The sequence below is a fragment of the Penicillium citrinum genome, assembly GCF_028827155.1.
Source record: "Penicillium citrinum strain IBT 23319 chromosome Unknown utg000003l:1.0-4596430.0:1.0-4598250.0, whole genome shotgun sequence".
Taxonomy (NCBI): domain Eukaryota; kingdom Fungi; phylum Ascomycota; class Eurotiomycetes; order Eurotiales; family Aspergillaceae; genus Penicillium; species Penicillium citrinum.
The window spans coordinates 1,859,197-1,879,384 of NW_026622688.1; the positions used below are offsets into that span (position 1 = coordinate 1,859,197).

Genomic DNA, 20,188 nt, shown 5'->3' on the forward strand with positions numbered 1-20,188 from the left:
TGTTGATTGTCAGTATCCATCGATCTATTTCAAACCGCTTTACAACTTGTAGCCTCGGTGGCTATATCGTCCCATTCAACAGACAAGATATCATCCATTTATTCTTTGGATTCTAAAGAATTCAAGATCTGCCAGCTCGCAATCCACAGACACGAGGCAACTTACTGAAACTTGTTGCACGAGGCAGAGGACATGGTTATATTATATGAGCAAGTGCCGACTATCCACAAGGTTAGAACAAAAACAATGATATATACAAAATAGACGCAAAAGGGAATTTAGAGCATTATACGGATCAATCTAACTGCGCCAATTGATGATCTGCTCTTCGTCGTCATCAACAATAACCACCATCCACACACCAACTTCACCATTACTAGCATACAAAGGCGTACAATGAACCCAGCGGTTTCTTCCTTCAGTACTGAACCGTGTAACCCATTTGATTCGAGCTGTGACACTCCGACCTTGTTGCATCGCTTGTACAAGTTCATCTTTGACAGCGTTTGAACTTCCGATTCGAGCGAGGAAGGATGATTGGAGCATGCCGGGGATCTGGAGGGATGGCGACGTGAAAAGGACTTTGAGAGAGGGATAGGGCCTGACGAGGAGATACTGTCATACAGTTGATGTCAGCAGTCTGGAAAGACATCTCTTAGGTATGGTGCTCAGCAAACTCACATTCTCATAAACACCAGTCAAAGAGCCACGTAATAATGGCGATTTCAAATCCCGAAGACGAATAGCTTCAGCCTCACTATCCAATGAACCACCGCGCTGCAACCACTGCCGTTGACCACGAGAAGATACTCTGTTCATCACAGGTTGAAAAAGATCACCACCATGTTCCTGTGCGGCATTAAGTTCGCGCGGACTAAACAATTCACACATCTCCTGGAATTCATCCTTGTGCTTTTGAACCGGCATTTCAGCAACACTTTCTTCTTCAGGGTCTCGATACCGCGATTGAAGCTCGATGAGCGATTCCATTTGCGCGCCATCCAGTGCTAAACCTGAGACATCGATCTGTGCACCGATGAAGTATTTCACGCGACCTTTACTGTCACATAGTGGTGCACATTGGAGGAGGTTCATGAATGGAGAGCCATCGCGGCGACTGTTATTTGCTAGTTAGCCTTGATACCGCGACGAATGAATGAGATAGATTCTGGAGCATACTAATTAAGGAAGAGTTCGGAGTGATGCCGACAATCACGTATTGCCTCTCTGATACGACGCACGCTATTCGGGTTCGTCTTGGGACCCTGGAGGAATCGGCAATTTCGCCCAAGGACATAGTCCATTCCATACTGCGTTGTTCGGTGGAACTCTATAATCCATGAGAATTAATGACTGTAACGAAGAAAGCAAATGTCTTCTACTTACCTTCTGATGCAAAGATGATAGGATTATCAGGTCTAGATGGATCAGTCAAGCAGAATACTTCCGCCAACGCATTCGATGTCTCGCGAAACTTGAGAGGCAACGTCCCACGGACTCGTTCTTCAACGATCTTGCTCGTGATTGTAATGCATCGAGAAGTGATGAAAGCAGGTAACTCCTCTGCTGTCAGCGCTTTAAGCGCATCTTCGACTCGTTGTTCGAGAACCTTGTTGGTCGTGATACCAACTGGCTCGTCCCCTTCACGGACTGCCTGGACAGATGGTGGGGGTACATCGGTTGACAAGCGCACTAAGGTATTGGCATATTGAATGGCTTTGAGAGCCTTGGCCGCATTGAGGTAGTAAGTGAGGGTAGAAATCGAACGCGGTCGCTCCTCGAGTAGGAACTCGCGAAACCGTGACAAATATCGAGGATTATTGAGAATAGACATCATATGCTCTGATCCGAACATCACATCGGTCAGACGCTCTAGCTTATGCAGAGGCGCATCGACACCGTCCCAAGGTGCGATTAGGTCGTAGGAAGCGCCTTCTTCGTTGACAGGGTTGAACTCTTCTGCGCCATCGTATGGATTGATCTCTTGAAGAAGCGGGAGATCACTATTCGTTGTGATTAGTTCACTTGCCGTTACATTCCGGCGGAGGTTTTTGATGGACGGTTTGGGTGTGGGATAGATTTCCTCTTCGTTGATGGCATCAAGATTCTTTGATCGACTGGGAGGGCGAGGGAAATCGTCAAGAAGTTGGTCATTTCTAATCATGTCAAAATCCATCTTCTCTTTTTATTCCTTTTCAAAATGGCCTACCTACCGTGATGACCTCCCAGATTCTGATACCCATTCATGATATTCATCCGGGAGACTTTCTGAAAACGAGCGCAACGACTCAGCATCGAGGCTTGTTAGGCCTTCATTCAAATCTGTGCGAGCCATTGGAAGTAGCAGCCAAGAAGAATGAGAGAAGCGAACACAATACAGAATATGAATACACTGCAAATTAAAAACAAGAAAGAAGAAATAAGAAATAGAAGGAAATTCTCAAAAAAAAAAAAATGAGCGAGACAATGCTTCATCTCACCGGTCTTTTAAACCTCCCACCTTCAACATCGCAGACTGCACCAATTGAAATTGTCTTGGATTCATCGAGTGATCGACCGGCTCCACGGGACTTTTGTGTACTGCCGGAGAACCATGAGATTGTTCAAATCAGGAAGCAAGACGAACAAGCAAAAACAAAAGAAGAGGCGGGAATGGGTTCGTTCATACATCACAAACGGACGAACCATCGAACAACGATCGATCGATGCGCGGCAAAAGAACCCCACGAGATCGGGGTCGATCTTAGGACTGTGATGCAATGGTGCAGCGGCGGAACCTGTCAAGCGGTTGGCGCGAAGAAGATTCGGTGATCGGCAGTAAGTCTATTGATTTTTGTCTTCGCAGATGCTAGCGCAGTCTCAATTCTAATTGGGTTCCTTAAATTTGGGTCCGAAGCCCACTTGATATGTCCAACGCTCGATTGAAAAGGCAGCCATGGGGCGAACATGTGGTTGCACTAGAGTCGTCGAATATAATTGATTTCAATCAGGCCATATGGATGGTATACACACATTGCATTGCGTCGTGTCGTGTCGTGTCATTGACCATATGGTCGATAGGTAAGCCCCTTCGCTCGGATGGGATCGTCCAAGGCAGTGAGATCTGACCGCGAGGTCGGTCTAGATCACACCTTTTCCTCTTTTCTTTTCTGCTGTTCAAGCTGTTCAAACAAAGTACGGGGTGGCTTGAGACTAGCTGCATTGATATAACAGTCGCGGTCTTTCAGCTGAGAGCCCATGAGAGGTATCTGCGGACTTCATGCTGATCTGTGTAGTGCCCCAGCCACTGTATTATCAGGCTGACGAAATTCCATCATGCTTCGAGTTAAGATTGTATGTATTTAGGATATCCCTGTTGCGAAGGTATCCAGTGAATCTTCGGCAGATATTGCTTGTCTCGAGTGTATGGTGGTCCTATGGGTGCATGGGTTTCAATAATGCGAGCAAGCCTCGACATTACGCTTCCTTGCATTGAGCAGAGGTCTTTGCACTGAATTACAAACGGGATTCAAGCACTTCTTCCAGCAATCTGGGTATCAATTTGAATGCCGTCAATTGACTATATGGCATGTTTTCTAGGCGAATCCTCGCCAACTTGTGCTTTTAGCGTAGTCCTTTTCATGGACGAACGATTTCCACCTTGAAAAATCATCATCATATACCGACAGGAGGATCGCATATCAATGACCTCATTTGAACTGAAAACCACATATTGGATGCTTTCAAGATCAACACAGTACTAGTGTCAGGAGACCCTTGCCGCTCCCTGTGGTATTTCAGTCTTTCCTCAGAAGGTTCAGCATTCTGTCACAACGTTAGAAGATCATCAGTGCCTGAAATTTTCAATGTAGTAGATACTGTTTGACATATTTTATGGCTGGCAGAAAAAAATATATAGCGTGGAAGCCCTATAAGACCAGAATGAGCAACTGCGCCTGAGCTGAGTAAATCATGGAAAGTTCTTATTTTACTACTGGCTGAGCCCCAGATACCATAAATGATTATACAAATAAGAAAATATATCCATTGGGCTTCTTAGTGTAAGGTTATTATATCCGAGCCATTTTCAACTATGATTTTGTTCATTCGGAGACGAATCTATACTATAGTATAGTTCCCAAGGCCAGTCGGCAGCATTTCAGCCTGACTTTCCAAACACCCGACCCAGGACCTGGAGAACCTGAGTCCCAAATGGAAGTCGTACCTCAATAACACAAGTACTTTCTATATTATTTTTTTAGGTATATAATTAATAGATCACTTAGTTATACGAGGGACTACTGGAATTACCACTGAGGGTTCACTTTTGAGCTAAACAAGGAATGCCAAGCCTTGCTTATCGATAACGGGGGAATTTTTCGATGTCAAATCGGACTTTCGGAGGTTCTCAAATTTACCTTCACATCAACCATGCCGGAGAAAGTCAAGACGTATTTCGGTGACTCCGATGATGAGCCTGTTAATCAGACTCCCAATCCTCCAGTTGAACCCCCGATTGAAGAGCCTGGGCGGAAGAAAAGACGAAACAAAAAGCGCAAGCGCGACGAGCCTACCGACGAACCTCCATCGAGCCATGACAAGCCAGTAATTCCAGAAGAACCTATTACCTCCTCATTGCCCGTGACCGAAAATTCCGAATCTGTACTAGGAACAACAGGACACGATAGGAATGGTGTCGAAAAAGCACAGCTCGGAAAATCCGTTCCCAAACCAAAACACAATTCCAAACCAAAGTCCCTCGATAACAAAACGAATTTCACCTCCCTCCGCGAAAAGGCCAATACTCTCTACGAACAACGCAAGAAACTTCCCATCTTCGGACACGCAAACGAAATCCGGAAGAAACTTCGCGATCAAGATGTGATGCTACTAGTTGGTGAAACCGGTAGCGGAAAGAGTACGCAGATCCCGCAGTTCTTGGTCAATGAGTTCTGGTGTCGTCCGACCGACACGAAAATTACACAAAAGGATGGAAAAGAGAAGTCGATCAAGGTCGGTGGCTGCATTGCTATCACTCAGCCTCGTCGAGTGGCCGCTATCTCTCTTGCTCGTCGTGTTGCAGAGGAGATGGGTACACCGCTAGGTTCCTCATCGCCTGCGAGTAAAGTTGGATACTCGGTACGATTTGATACGTCGACGTCACCCAGTACTAGAGTCAAGTTTTTGACGGAGGGAATGTTACTCCAAGAGATGCTCCATGATCCATGGTTAACTAAGTATAGTGCGGTGGTGGTTGATGAGGTTCACGAACGCGGCGTGAATGTTGATTTGGTAACGGGGTTCTTGCGAAATTTGGTATCTGGTGATAATCAGGGACGGGGGGGGTGTACCACTCAAAGTAGTGGTGATGAGTGCTACGGCAGATATGGAGAGTCTTCAAGGTTTCTTTCAAGAAGGTTTTAAGTTACAGGCAGAGGAGCAGAAGCGTATTCAGAATGGATCTGCGAAAGTCGAAAAGGAGGAAGAGAGGAGCAAAGATATTTCTGTTTGCCATATCAAAGGTCGTCAATTCCCCGTCAAAACGATCTACTCCCCCGAGCCGGTTCACGATTTTGTGGATGCTGCTCTCAAGATCATTTTCCAAATTCATTACAAAGAGCCTATGCCCGGTGATATTCTTGTTTTCTTGACAGGTCAGGAAACTGTCGAAGCCTTGGAACATCTTGTCAATGAATACGCCATTGGTATGGACCCTGCTCTACCGAAAGTGCAAGTCCTTCCACTCTTTGCCGCTCTTCCTCAAGCTGCCCAGCAGCGAGTATTCATGCCTGCGCCCCCTCGCACAAGAAAGATCGTCCTCTCCACCAATATCGCCGAGACATCCGTCACAGTCTCGGGTGTCCGGTACGTGGTGGACTGTGGAAAAGCAAAGATCAAGCAATTCCGATCACGACTTGGTCTGGATTCTCTGTTGGTAAAGCCTATCTCCAAGTCGGCGGCCATACAACGAAAGGGTCGTGCGGGTCGTGAAGCGCCCGGTCAATGCTTTCGTCTCTATACCGAAAAGGATTATCTCACTCTTGATGAAACCAATACCCCCGAAATTCTGCGATGTGATTTGAGCCAAGCACTTCTGAACATGAAAGCCCGCGGGGTGGACGACATTGTTCGCTTCCCCTTCCTCACTCGACCTCCCCGCGAAGCCCTGGAGAAAGCCCTTCTTCAATTACTTAATATCGAGGCCCTTGAAGAGACGGGTTCAATTAGTGAAATCGGCCGACACATTGCCAAGTTGCCACTGACTCCCACTTTGGGGCGAGTCCTCCTTGCGGCCGCGGAAAACGGAGCCGACTGTTTAACCGACGTGATTGACATCATCTCGTGTCTGAGCGTCGAGAATATCTTTTTAAATGCCAACTCGGAAGAAAAGAAAGAAGCCGCCGAGACGGCCCGACGCGATCTTTACCGACGCGAAGGTGATCATCTGACGATGTTAGCTACAGTGCGTGCCTACGCTGCAGAGAATGCTGACCGGAAATCGTGGGCTGAGCGACACCTGGTCTCACATCGGGCGATGCAATCTGTCATGGTATGAACCTAATCCATATCCACTAAAAAAAAGAAACAAAAGTTTGAGAAGAAAAGGAGAAGATCTAGTGTCATATTAACTTTCGCCTAGGATGTTCGCAAACAACTACGCACGCAGTGCCGACAAGCTCAACTCTTACCTGGCGATCAGAGGAATGACCATTTCCCCGATCCCTCGCCCGTGCTTATTTTACAAAGCTTCCTACGTGGCTTTGCGACAAACACTGCTCGCCTTGTACCTGATGGAAGTTATCGAACTGTGGTGGGCAATCAAACCGTTGCGATCCACCCGTCCAGTGTACTGTTTGGTAAGAAGGTGGAGGCTATTATGTATAATGAGTTTGTATTTACGAATCGTAGCTATGCACGGGGAGTTAGCGCGGTACAGATGGATTGGGTGGGTGAGGCGTTGGCTGGATAACAGTCAAATTTCAACTTGTATACAATATTTAATATACCCAGACGATGAAGTCGACCCATACATATATACGTAGTATACAAGTATACTATAGCTATAAGCCGTATACTAACACTTACGGTTACTTAACGTTAGTGTTGTGTGTAATACCAGTAGACAGGGAAAACCGCAGGATGAAATGATCGACAATGATGATCTGTCAATCTTCTCATTTAGTTTGTTTAATTCTATCCTGTTTCCCTGTTTACAACTTGTATACAGGTACAAGTTACTAGTGTAAACAACAATCTTTGGTAATTCAAAGTTGGGAGGCATCACACGCGAGCAGTCACATTGGCTGCGTCATGACAGCTGATATTTTAAATCTTTCATTAATACTCGTGATAATACACATAAACTCGTATTATGTTAAACCATTTAACGCATCTCTAGCTGAATATATTACTACTACATAATTACTCGTAATACTGAACTGAATACTGAATACAGAGTACTACTCTGTATTGAATGTATTGACTGATCAGCTCACTCGGCTTGCATCATCCAACTTCCACTCCACTCCGCCTTTATCAACTTCTCATCTCTCATCTTTAAACCCTTTCAACTCTACTTTGCTTCGATCTTCCTTTTCTCTTTTCATCTTCCTTTACTTTCCTACCATTCTATTCTCTTCAGACATCTCTGATTCCCATCCTGGACTTGATCTTGACGATCTTGACCGCCGTGCGGTATTACACGGGCTTGACATCATCTTATCTATCTCCGTCTTGGGACTCGACTGATCTCCCTTGATCTACGCTCATAATGGCCTTTCGCGTTCCAACGCAGGCACCACGTCGGCGAACCTCATATTCGACTCCCCAGCGCCCTCCTCCCCTTGATATCCCCCCTTCTCCGAAAGAAGAGCAAGAGGAAGACACAGCACAATGGGTTCTCTTCTCCCCGACCGCTCGCACTCACACGACTTCCACCGATAAGACGCGTACCGCAGGAGCCTCTCAGTTGAGCGACTTTGATTCCCTTGACACTGCGACACGATCAGCCGCTGGTCCGGAGATCGATCCAGAAGGAGATGAAGCACTAGATGATCAACTCGACGAGGATGGGACAGAGCTGGATAGCTTGGATGACGGGCTACATGCATTTCGTGCTCCTCCTTTGTCCCCCATCTCCCCCGCCCGAGTGGACGATCAAGCCCAGCCCACTCTACTTCCGGCTCATGATGGCTTGGGCAGTTTCCAGGCCTCGAGTCAGTTAGCCCAGGATCAGTTATGGCAGCACGAACAATATAACCCTCATCGGAGACCCTACTCTCGACATCGTCGTCATTCGAGTGTCCAACGACACTTGGATACGGTCGATGAAGACGGGGCGGATGTTGAGCGGGAGAGATGGCAGCGTATCGAGCAGTGGCGCATGGATCAGAGCCGGGCTCTGCTGCAGGAAATCCATCGGGAGACTCGTCGCCGTCGAAGTAGTCGGGCTTCACAGATTACTATTCCCCGGTCCGTGGAGGATGTTTCACCAGCACGGATCGTGGAGGCGCATTCCGAGGTGGTTTCATCCGCAAGAGAAGATGAGATCAAGGATGTCTCGGACCTGGATGAGTCGTTCTGGCAACGCATTACTCGAAGAGTAATCCGAGACCTGATTGGCATTGATGATGAGCTGTTAAGTGTGATCTTCGGCGAGTCTCTACCACAGGATGAGGAGTCGTCTTCCAAGCCCTCTGAGGAACTAGATATGGAGACTGTCCTGGCTCGCGAAGCTGAACCTGATAACGCAGATTCTCCCCTCTGGCAGAGCCATATCTTGCAACGCATCGCCAGGGAACTGGGTACTTTGGTCCATCAGCTCTGTGAGCACCCGGGCGCATTTACGAGCTACTATCAAATGACGAAGAGTATTTCGAGTGAATATGCAGGCATGTCACTCGAAAAACTGGCGGAAAGCAGTGATGCCCAGCAAGCCAACTCTTCCATGACCCAAGCATCCACCGATACTCCAATCGCCGAGTCTATGCCGTCGCCGCAATTTATCCCAACGCTTCACGATGCAAACCGCGAGCACGAAGCACAGTGGGGTATCGAAGATGACGACCCAGCAGGACCTGGTGCCGATCTAACCTCAGAATCGACTCGTCTCCAACAAGAACAAGAATACTGGGAACGAGGACTAGACGTCATGATGGTCTTCCGCTACCTTCGAACTCGATTTAGTCGTCGAGGATACATGCCCGCAGACAAATTTACCCCCAACCAACCACCTCGTCACACTCAAGATTCCTCACGTCGTGCGGCTATCATCAGACAACACCATCCCCTCGTAGCGCGCGCCCATTCTCGTTCGCAAACACAAGCCCGTCGCACATCTCAGTACTCTGGTATCTCTGGCCCTGCGGGAGTTTCCTCCCCTCTTCTCCGTCCACACCTTCGTCGACCAAGTTCTAGCTGTGCTAGTCAGAGTGCCAAATTATCCGCTATCTCCAGTCGGCGTACACTGACGGGGTCGAGTCGGAATTACTGGGATATCGGCGGCAGCGTGGAAAGTGGGAGTGCCATTGGTATTGGAGTTGGAGCTGGGCTAGGAGCATGGGGTGAGGCTTAAGTTACCCAACCCTAATGCTGGCATTGCTCTCTTCGTCTCTTTACAGGGGTTCAACCTCAATATATTGGACCTGGTGTTCATTGATATTTGAACGGTTATATAATACATAAGAAACGACATTTTGATGGTGATCATGGTTTTTAAGATTTCACGTTTGTCTTTGGTTGTTAATATGCGAGTTTGGAGTTTTGCATATTCGGGTTTTTCAACTTTTGATATTCTCGTCTCTATTTATACTCATTTTTTTTTTTCATTCTACGTGGACTTACGCATACAACTATACTTTTCCGATGAATAAACCCTTGAACACTTTATAAACTCAGCAGAAAGTACTATACCCCTTCCTGCCCAATTCAATATAACTTGAAATACTTGAAATTCATAGAAACATGAACACCCATCTTTTACCAAAAGCCCGCCTTCATATAATACAACATGAAGAAAAAATAGCAAACAACTACTCCTTCTCAACCTCAACCCCCCCAAGCAGCTTTCGCATCAAAATGAGCCAACCCTTCACTGTGCGGAACATTTTCATCAAAATCAAACCGATCCGGCACCTCCAATCCCGCTTCAAGATGATGTCTAACAAGCAACATCGAAACACCATCCCTATACAACCACGGATCCTCCGTTCTACGCTGCCACTTTTCCATCTCACAACGCATTTCTTCCAAAACAGAAATATACGCCTCATCAGCCGCCAAATTACGAACCTCATGCGGGTCCATACTCAAATCATATAATTCTTCCGCAGGACGAAAGAAATAATCCTTCAACGGCCGAGATCCAATCATCTTAGACCCTGAATTCCGAATATCCTCCCACGTCAATGAACCATAGATATCAGCCGCAAAGGGGAAATCAAGCCTCCACGCCATGTTCCGATGATACTTGAATTGCCGCGTACGCATGAAACGCGTTGGCCAGTAATTCGTTATTTCGTGGAAGGTATGTGAGCCGAAGACCTTGGACCAGGATTCTTGGGCCTGGGTTTCGGATAGAATTGGTAAGAGAGAACGACCTGTTCGGGTTGGATGGGGATCCTTGGGCTTTGAAGCTGGGTGGGATGTCCAGTCTAAGAGTGTGGGTAGGATATCGATGTAGGAGACCATGTTTGGGTTTTTGATACCGGATGGTGAACCGGGACATTTCATTAAGAGAGGGAGACAGACACCCGCGTCGTAGAGGGTTGTTTTTGAATTGATGAATGGCGGACCATTATCACTCATGAAGATTATGAGTGTATCATCTGTGAGACCGTGCGTGGATAATTCATCTAGAACCATTCCGACGCCTTGGTCAAGTCGAGATATAGACTGGTAGTATTCTGCAAACTCGAATCGTACGCCCGGAAGGTCATTTACGAATGGTTCGACTTCGACATCTGCACGGTCGTAGACTATTTTCTTCACGCGGGGGACATATTCTTCTGTATTTCCGAATCCAGAACGTGTTAGATCACGGTGTGGATCAATGTATCCGATGGTAAGAAAGAAAGGCTTCTCATCTTCCTTGCAACTTTTAAAGAATGATGAAGCTTGATCGGCTACTGCAGCGATATCTCGACTATCACTCTCAGCACGCATATCCCACGGATACACGGACGAAGGACCAACATGTACCTTGCCGATTAATCCAGTCATGTACCCATGCTGCGAGAATAGACCCGGAGCAGTCTCGACATGATCAAATGTCGTAAAGTGATGCCGACCATTATGAAGTCCATATTGACCATTTTGGTGGGTGTGAAGGCCTGTATATATGACCGAGCGACTGGCACTGCAAGATGCAGTGCTGGTGAATGCTTGATCGAATCTTGTGCCTTCAGCGGCGAGTTGATCCAAGTTTGGGGTTTGAATCTTGCTATTTCCATAGCAGCCGAGTTGCTTGCCTAGGTCGTCGGCGATCATCAATAGGATATTCCGCTTCGCCATTTTGCTGAGGATGAGGTGCGATGAGGGAATCCGTTGTTCCCTTTTTCTGGAGGGCCAATCACAACTTATATAGAATGTTTTTTTGTGGTTGAAGTATAAAAGATGTCCGCGGTGTTTCTTATCTACACTGCCGGCTGTCGGTTAACCAGCCATGTGAGGGGAGCCCGCGGATGTCGTCTCGGATATCGGGTGCTGTTTAGAGTGGAGTTTTATTGCTTGCGCGATTTGGTGAGTTTATTTCGCGATGGTCTTAGTTGATGCATTAGAGTGGATAAAGGGTGGAGTTCATGGTGATTGATTTAGATGGTTGAGGGTATTCTGTAAGTATACTTGCTATGGCTACCAAGGTATTGGGGCACTACCCTAGTGCCCCGATATCGAGTAGAGAGCGATTCCCGCCAACTATTCTAACTTTGTACTACTAATAGGATTCTGTCACAAGAGAATATTAAGCGATGAGATACGTCCAACTATGATTTCTGTTTAATTATTAAAATTGACTAGATCGTTCCCGGCAACACGGCTTCCTTAAGTTGACTCCACTTGCTTCACATCCAACTTTCCAGCGTCAAGATCCTCCCTCGCTTGTTCAATATCGGCAACAAACCGACTAGGCTCCTTCTTATTCTTGCAAGCCCAAATACTTTTGTTGTCAAAAATATCATCTATCTCCTCCAAGGACCGACCACACGTTTCCTGAAACAACAAGAAAGTGTGCAATGCGGCGACAAGACAGAAAGTACCGAAGATGCAGTACAACTAGATATGGTCAGAGTTGTCATATTCCTTTGGCTGTTTTGGTATTTACCTTCCACTGAATGTTTTGAAAACCCGGCGGAGTGAAAAAAGTGAGCGCAAAATTACATCCCCAGTTGAAGAATGTAGAAAGAGACACGGCTTTGCTGCGGATATACAATGGGATGATCTCAGGAGGGTAAGCCCTATTGAAATTGAGCAGATTAACAACTGCGGCGTTAATTGATTCATTTTGAATTACAGTGAACTCACCATCCTAGGGGTCTATGAATCAAATGAGTTAGCTTTTTTGGTGCCGAATAGCTGGAAAAATTGACTCTTACCCCCATGTAGGTGCGTATGCTGCAATGAACAAATATGAACAAGCAATGAGCGCTTTGGATGCTTTAGGATTGGTAACCTTCCAAGTCACAGTGGGTGAGCCGGGTAGGCCCCCTGGAACGTAATGACCATAGCTGGCCATTAGACCGGCTTGCATAAACTGGAAGACAGCCATGGTGAGGGCACCGAAGATGAACAACTGCCGCCGGGGAAGTTTGTCGATGAAAACGAGAGCCGGCAGAGTCATGACTACATTGATAATATACTGAATGGAGGCGGAAATGAGAGTGTTGTTTCCAGTGAGACCGGCCATCTATCATAGATTAGCAATGATACAGTGAGTTCGAGCTCGCCAGACTTACCTGGAAGATATACACAATGTAGTACATCAGAGCATTGGTACCAGAAAGCTGAGACCAGATGTGGGTGAAGATTCCACAGTGAACGCGCACAATGTTACGGGTTGTGAAGAGCTCCATCCAAGATGTGCTTGCATATTTCTTTTCCGATCTTTGTACACAATTAGAAACCGCTAGAAATACATATTAAGGGAGAATACTCACTCGATCTTTTCACGTATTTCGTTCGTCTGTGCGACAACAATGGGGTCCAAAGTATTACCTTGGGCATGCAGTCGAGCAAGGACTTCAACTGCCTCCTCCCACCGGTCATGTGCTGCCAACCAACGAGGGGATCGCGGCATCATAGGAAGGCAAAAAAGTAACAAGATAGCAGGTAGCATCTGAATAGCCCATGGAAGACGGAAAACGCCGTTATTTCCCATGAAAGACGCACCATAGCTAATGAAGTACATGATCATGATCTAATGACGGTCAGCTTGATAGATATTGACATTGGATCTGATAACCACTCACGCCCCAAGTGATCATCCATTGTTGCAAGGAGAGGAGACGACCACGCTGATGAGGAAGACTGATTTCAGCGATCAGAATTGGGCTGGTCAGGTGTTAGTGGTGAAGTTTAATTCGAAGATGGACGGACAAGTAATACTTACCCTTGACTTGTGAGCATGCCGACGGAAAATCCGTTTATAACACGTGAAACAATCAACATTGGGACATTTTGGACAGCACACATTAATGTAGACCCGATCAGCCAAATAATGCATGCAATGAAAAGCGAATCGCGTCGGCCAAAACGGTCACTTGTCCAAGAAGATACCAACGAGCCTAGCAAGGAGCCACCGGCCATACTTGCTGTAATTCCACCTTGTAGAACCGCATTTGGCTTGTTGAAATATTCCTTGTACTGGTCAGTACCAATGATTGCAGACATACTCGACACATCGAAGCCCTGGATTAGACCTCCGATGGTCGTCAGTCCACTGATCAAGTATACATCGCTGAATCCTGGAAGCTTTCCCATGATGAAAAACAGACTGCAGCAGCACAAGAAATTCCCAGTTGAGTTCTTGGACTACTTGAGCAAACTGTATGTCCGGGCCCCGGATTTTTATGTACTCCACTAGCTTTCGAGCTCATCTAGACTTCCTTCAAGCTTGACGAATGGCACAAGATCTATAAGCGACATCCGATGCGCCCGACAGCCGGCGAAATTCGTATTTGCGCCTTTTCAAAGCCCGTTCGTCAAATGACTGGAATATGGTGCCATCAAGCTGCGATCCCCACGGCATTCCACTTTTATTCTGGTGAGGGAAATGAAAATGCACGGCGATGAAAAGTTTCCCGTCGTGGCGGCTCATATGATTCTGCCGCACTTCACCGACCACCGAGCTTAGCCGACTGCCGTGCGAGAGCCGCTTCTTCTTGCATTCTTCTTTGTATCACATTTGACCGTCATGTCGCCAAGTGGAGATGACAGCCGGAGTACTTCACAGGCGAAGAATGCAGGCTCACGCCGGTCTAGATCAGGTCTGTCATTGGTGGATGGCTGGGTATTGAAATCAATTTTGCTCCATTCTAACGTGATTAATTAGGTTGTACACTTTGCCGTGCCAGAAAGGTCAAATGTGACGAGAGATGGCCAATTTGTCTGCATTGTGAGCGGTTGAAACTAAATTGTCCTGGCCCACCAGGCTCAGGGCATCAATCAAGACCAAAGCAACGCAAACTCTCGCGGAGTGATGCGGAATTTACCCAGGCTGGAACATTACGGCAACGGGCTGCAAGATCCTGTCTGCCTTGTCGTTATGCGAAGTCAAGATGTACAGGTGGTGTGTGTTGTGAAAGGTGCTCGCGTAAGGGTGTCACTTGCATCTATAATGCAGAGTCAGATCGTGCTGGAATAGGCAGAAGTATGTCCATAACTTCGGAACAGACGAATCATCCACCATCTGTAGACCCAAAAAATCAGGTCGCACCAAATACATTATCATCAGCCTCGAACCCTGTCCATAGCACCGAAGGATCCACTGATAAGCCTTGGTCTTGGTAACTGTTCCTGGCAAAATGCTGGTTTGGTTTCGTAACTGACGCAACCAGGTTATACACCCAAGAGCTTCCCGAGGGAAGCAAGCTCTGGGCATTAATAGAAGAGTACTTCTCTCATATCCATCCAATTCGCTGCTTTGGATTTGTGCATAAACCTTCATTTATGCAACGAATAGATGAAGATATTGGGTCCTGTCGTGATGAAGAGTCCTTACTTCATGTCATCTGTGCCCTCGGAGCAAAGTGAGTTATACTAATACGAGGCTTTGATCGGGTAGATCGATCTAATACGCTTTCTAGATTTCTTGTACTTAACTATGCCTCCCAGCTGCCACCCGACATAATGCTAGCGGCAGGAAATCAGTGGGCTAAGATCGCCAAATCCCGGATTTTTATTGATCTGGATGACCTTTCCATTGAGAAATTGATGGTCAGCATCACCGAAGAATACGCGCTACCCTCGCTTCCTCATTGAGGCTAACCTTTTGTTATCTTGATAGACTGCAATCCTGCTATATGATCACGATCTTCGAATTGGAAGTTACGCAAGTGCATTCATGCTTAGTGGAATGACGGCGAGAATGTCACAAGCTTTACAATTGAATCTTGAGAGTTCCGCCGATGTGCTTTGCCTCAAGCCAGACACGTCACCCATCGTGAATGAGGCTCGTCGTCGTTTGATGTGGAGCTGTTATGTCATGGATAGCTGGGTAGGTAGTGGTGTTAATCAGCTAACTCTATTGGAAGATCGCGATGTCAAGATCCAGTTGCCTTGTCATAGCCATAACTTCACATTGGGCATCCCATGCATCACAGAGACGCTAGATGCGAACAAGGTCCTGAACTTCGTACCTCAAGACGAGATTCCTCCGAACCCATCGCAGAATATGGGGATAGAGTCATACTTTATTCGTCTTGTGAGCAGCAGAAAAAAGGTTTTACGGTGAGTTCATACTTCTCACGCAGAGAACAAAGAATAGTCAAGCTAAGTGAAAAATAGATATGTCAAGCATTTGAACAGTTCAAAGCCTCCGTGGCAAGCTGATTCGGAATTTCTCTCGTTATCAGCCGAGTTTGATACATGGCGACGATCTCTTCCTCAAAGCCTATTGTGGAATGCTGGAGCTATTTATGCCCGCAAAGGATCGTCTCAGCTTGGCGCGCTCACACTACTTTGGTGTACCTTTCATCAGACTCTAGTTGATCTGTACCGAATTGGGATGCCAATCTTGTTCCGTATACAAAAGGATATTGAATTTCCTCCGGATCAACAAGAATTCCTAGAGAACTGTCAGAGAGCTTGTTTCGATAATGCTCGTGAAGTTTCAAACATTCTAGCCGAGGCACTACGACACGGTATCAAAGTTCTCGCAGATACCTGGTTATGTATCATCGCACATGATAGTACAAAAGTGATGCTTTATTACTTGAAGTTGAACGAGCGCCTGCAAAGTTTAGATCGAAGGGAAATCGATGAGACGATAGCTTTGGCACAGGGGAACCTTGAAGGTCTCTTACGGATGCGGCCTATGGTTGCGACAGCTGAGCACTGTGTAGGTCAATAACAATTCAAGCCTTTCGTCGATTTCAATAACGTTCCTAATTTTTGGGAATAGTATTTATCCGTGATAAAGATGATGGTTGCAGCAGGAATAAGACCCCAGTCGTCAAGTATGATCTTCATTGCTCAACAGGGCCCCGGTGATGCAGAAGGAGGGTAAGTTAGCAAGAAAGGCAATCAAGCACATTGCGATATCTATCTGCTTACGCCAATATTTAGGATCCCCGCCCCAGAATCGCCTATGCAAGAGTCTCCGGAGAATGTCCTCAACCCGCTTGCTATATATCGCATGGCCCGAACCGCTCTACACGAGAAAGATGTTCAGACATCAGCTTCGAATTCACCATCAACTCAGAACACCTCTTCTCCAAAAGTGGCACGATCACGTCTAGGTCGTAACCGATTCCAGGATCAATCAAGGGTAGAGACACCACAGTTTGCGTCCCCAGCCTTAACTCAGTCACTCAATGCATTCCCCAATCCCAATATATATCATGGAATGGAAAATCTCTATTTTCCCCAATCACGGGAAGATCCTTCAATACCGATGGCAAACATGGCACCCATGGCCAACACCCTCGGTGGATCGTGGGATCCGGCAGATCTAGCAGTAATGGATATCCTCGATGGAGGTATTGCACCATGGACAGCGGAATACCTGACAGATGGCCAATCCGGCGTGGATCCATTTTTGTTTCCGTTTTAATGGTCTAGTTTCTGATTCATTATGAAGACAGGGATGATGTTTAGTTTCTACTTGAGTAAAGATCCAAGCTTCGCAATCCATATCACATGTACACCAATTATTTCTTGAAGCCATACAGCACCTGATTCGGGCAAGTTCCAAGCTTTTCAGACTTGAATTGATCCAAAATGGACACAACCTGGTCATTTCGTTTGTAGATTACCACGTGACCTCATATACCCTACTTCTGCGCCCTTGCTACATAGATTTCTCTTTCAACAGTTCATGAATAATCCTCATCTTCGCCCTTGTATTCTCTCATATACCCTGAAGTAAAATCCAAAGCAGTTAGAGTCAAGCAAGACATTGATGGTACTAGTAGTAGTGATGGTGCGCGTCAGAAGTGCCCTGAGTGATGGTCTGAAACATCGAGTCGCCAAATATGTTTGTAGACGAAAACGAAAATGAAGAGACTTGTGATCAATTTCCAAACTAGCGCCAAGTATGTAAAGAACAGCTCAACTGTGAATTTACTAGCAGACAAGGAATGCAAAAAAAAAAAACAAAAATAGAAAATGTAGCTTCAATTATAACTCATCCAAAACCGCAATCAGACGAGAATCTCTAAATCCACCTCTCATTCCAAAGAGAACTGTGAGAATTCAAGGCCGTATTTCATTGCCAATCTTTTGCCAATCCTCCTGGCAATAGTGTATGAATAGCTTTTCTTTGGATGAGGCGAGTGGAAATTAATACTGTTGGCTTCCCATGCTGGTGGAGGTTGGAAATTCCAAACGGATCCTCGCAGAGACGTGGTTTTAAAGCCTATAGCAGTGATTGCATACCGGACATCACTCCATGCTAACTCACCAGCATACCCACCTCCCACATGTTCCTGAAAAAAGATCTGTTGAAGTGTCCTTAGGACACGCTGCCTGTGTATCGATTATCAGGTCGAAGTTGTTGTTCCAAATATCGTATTGTCGGACCTGAACCGGACAGGCTCCATACATTGTCAGAGTTGATAAGAACGCCCTTATGAATGGAGTCATGAGCTCTTTATCTTTGTCCTCGTGTTCCACGAACCAATTGATCTCGGCGACAGTATAAGAAATGAAATCGAGTAAAAACGACTTCACATGCTGCTGATAACCGGGTGACTGCTCAAACAATTTACCGATCACCAATGTAGGTGCTCCAAATTTTCTCATCTGAGACCACTTCGTTGCTACCAACTTGACGGATTGATTTTTATCTAGGATTCGGTCAACACACCCCCCCCCCTCGTCATCTTTCCAGGAGAATCGTTTACGCCAGCCAGGAGCCGCGGCGAAGGCAGTCATAAAACTTTGCATTTTGGACGTTTGAAGGTTCACGAGTTTCATGATCAGCTTAGAACAGTTATCCACGACATCTAACGGAACTCTCTCACGCGGAACTACTTTAGTTGAGTTCATCGCTACTCGATTATTGTCGATGACCTCTGCTAGACGCTGGAAATCGGCGATCAACCCATCCCAGATCATGTAGTCTATTATGAGTTCAGCGATCATTTCTCCCAAGCAACGTGCATTGTACTCTTTTTTTTGGCCCTTCTTCACTCTTGTTGCCTTTCCAGGCAAGCCTGAGATTTTTTCTGTCTGGTATTCCGACCATTTCTTGATAAATTCATGAAAGTAGTTGGGGTCCTCTTTCATTGAAATGATTTCATTTGCAATGTTATCCTTATGTGCGGTCAGAAGTTATAGAAGTGGGTCAATGTCTACCGCACCAGCAGGGTAATATTGATACCGTGAGTAGAGTCTGACTAGTGGATGAAGGTCATCCTCCTCAGGAAGTTCATACTGACTATCCTCTTCAACCGAAGCTTGTAAACTTGCATTGCACATAGTCAACAAGAAGCCAAAAATTTCCGATTGTATTTCCATAGCCGGAAGACCATACCTTGCAGGGGTATCCCCACGACGTACATGGCTTCGTAATACTCAGTTTCTGAGGGTTCACCTTTCTTCTCCTTCGCACTCTTTTCTGCCGCCCACATTTCTTCACTCGTCCTGCGCATATCCGGGTCACTTACAAGCGTTCCGTAATACTCACGGTCTTCGTGCCGGGGAAAGTACATGCTATGGCATGCTAACCATGGGAGGTCGATAAACAATTTTTTTACAAGCATTTCGATAGTGTTGGCGTCGTGGCGGATAAAAAGGTATGGTGCTTGGGTTGCCCGTGCCTCAAGGAATGAGAGTAGAGAATTCCCGGCTTTCAAAATTTCTTTATTGATAATTGGCCATTTAAAAGCACGATCCTCGACCTGTTTCAGGGCACCTCTAAGCTCAAACCTCTTGATACCGCAGTCTTGGACCAGAGATAGCCAAGCCTCTCCACGAAACTCATTCATATCACTCCATTTGCTCAATAAAGTTTCCCGTTGCTTAGTCGGCATCTTTTTCCACCTCTCTTGGATATCGCTTGATCTCGCTCTCCATAAAGCCCCTAGACTATCAAATCTTCCGAAAATGGTTTTTCTGTATCCTTGACGGGAAGTCTCGCCTTCGTCCGGGCTTATGAGCAGCTTTGAGATGTATCTGTCCAACCCTTTCATATCCTTAATTAGATCAAAAGACCCATTTCCAAGCGAGATCAGCATAATTGGTGTAATGTTTTTCAAAGATGCTTTGGAGTCTTCGTTGAACGCGTTGGGGGGGGTAACCAGCGATATGCATCCATCAGCCAACTAGCCGCTTTTCTTACTCCGTCGAGTCGATCTGCTGGCATAGATATCACCTTACGTGGCCATTGTTTTAGCCATGACCGACTCACATCAACCATACTAATAGACGCAACAGAAGTGAATATATCAGCGCGCTGCTTTAAGGTTGCTTGTTCCTCCGCTGTGAACTCGGCTAGCTTCTTTCAGTTCGATGCACATGGCTGGGATCCTTGCGGTGATGAAGACCGAGGTAT

The 20,188-nt window shown here is 46.3% G+C and overlaps 7 protein-coding genes across 7 annotated transcripts; 3 read left to right on the top strand and 4 right to left on the bottom strand.

Annotated features, from left to right (window-relative positions):
- Positions 1–300: 300 nt before the first annotated feature.
- N7469_003905 (uncharacterized protein) lies at positions 301–2,335 on the bottom strand (the record flags this gene model as incomplete). The annotated part of the gene is made up of 5 exons (XM_056642825.1): positions 301–615; positions 682–1,117; positions 1,180–1,330; positions 1,387–2,156; positions 2,214–2,335. 5 exons carry the CDS (start codon positions 2,333–2,335, stop codon positions 301–303), a joined length of 1,794 nt encoding a protein of 597 aa, XP_056502237.1.
- A 2,075-nt stretch (positions 2,336–4,410) lies between these two features.
- Positions 4,411–6,949, top strand: N7469_003906 (putative ATP-dependent RNA helicase (Hrh1); the record flags this gene model as incomplete). The annotated part of the gene is made up of 3 exons (XM_056642826.1): positions 4,411–5,302; positions 5,364–6,529; positions 6,620–6,949. The coding sequence occupies 3 exons, from the start codon at positions 4,411–4,413 to the stop codon at positions 6,947–6,949; spliced, it is 2,388 nt and encodes a 795-aa protein (XP_056502238.1).
- An 801-nt stretch (positions 6,950–7,750) lies between these two features.
- N7469_003907 (uncharacterized protein) lies at positions 7,751–9,553 on the top strand (the record flags this gene model as incomplete). Its single annotated transcript, XM_056642827.1, has 1 exon — positions 7,751–9,553. One exon carries the CDS (start codon positions 7,751–7,753, stop codon positions 9,551–9,553), a length of 1,803 nt encoding a protein of 600 aa, XP_056502239.1.
- A 473-nt stretch (positions 9,554–10,026) lies between these two features.
- Positions 10,027–11,490, bottom strand: N7469_003908 (sulfatase family protein; the record flags this gene model as incomplete). Its single annotated transcript, XM_056642828.1, has 1 exon — positions 10,027–11,490. One exon carries the CDS (start codon positions 11,488–11,490, stop codon positions 10,027–10,029), a length of 1,464 nt encoding a protein of 487 aa, XP_056502240.1.
- A 528-nt stretch (positions 11,491–12,018) lies between these two features.
- Positions 12,019–13,953, bottom strand: N7469_003909 (sugar porter family MFS transporter; the record flags this gene model as incomplete). The annotated part of the gene is made up of 7 exons (XM_056642829.1): positions 12,019–12,249; positions 12,299–12,431; positions 12,570–12,880; positions 12,930–13,077; positions 13,131–13,390; positions 13,443–13,524; positions 13,583–13,953. The coding sequence occupies 7 exons, from the start codon at positions 13,951–13,953 to the stop codon at positions 12,019–12,021; spliced, it is 1,536 nt and encodes a 511-aa protein (XP_056502241.1).
- An 891-nt stretch (positions 13,954–14,844) lies between these two features.
- On the top strand, positions 14,845–17,245 carry N7469_003910 (fungal specific transcription factor domain-containing protein; the record flags this gene model as incomplete). Its single annotated transcript, XM_056642830.1, has 7 exons — positions 14,845–14,978; positions 15,030–15,221; positions 15,279–15,408; positions 15,479–15,921; positions 15,979–16,531; positions 16,595–16,695; positions 16,759–17,245. 7 exons carry the CDS (start codon positions 14,845–14,847, stop codon positions 17,243–17,245), a joined length of 2,040 nt encoding a protein of 679 aa, XP_056502242.1.
- Positions 17,246–18,090: 845 nt separating this feature from the next.
- Positions 18,091–19,346, bottom strand: N7469_003911 (uncharacterized protein; the record flags this gene model as incomplete). The annotated part of the gene is made up of 3 exons (XM_056642831.1): positions 18,091–18,948; positions 18,991–19,099; positions 19,195–19,346. 3 exons carry the CDS (start codon positions 19,344–19,346, stop codon positions 18,091–18,093), a joined length of 1,119 nt encoding a protein of 372 aa, XP_056502243.1.
- Between the last annotated feature and the right edge of the window lie 842 nt (positions 19,347–20,188).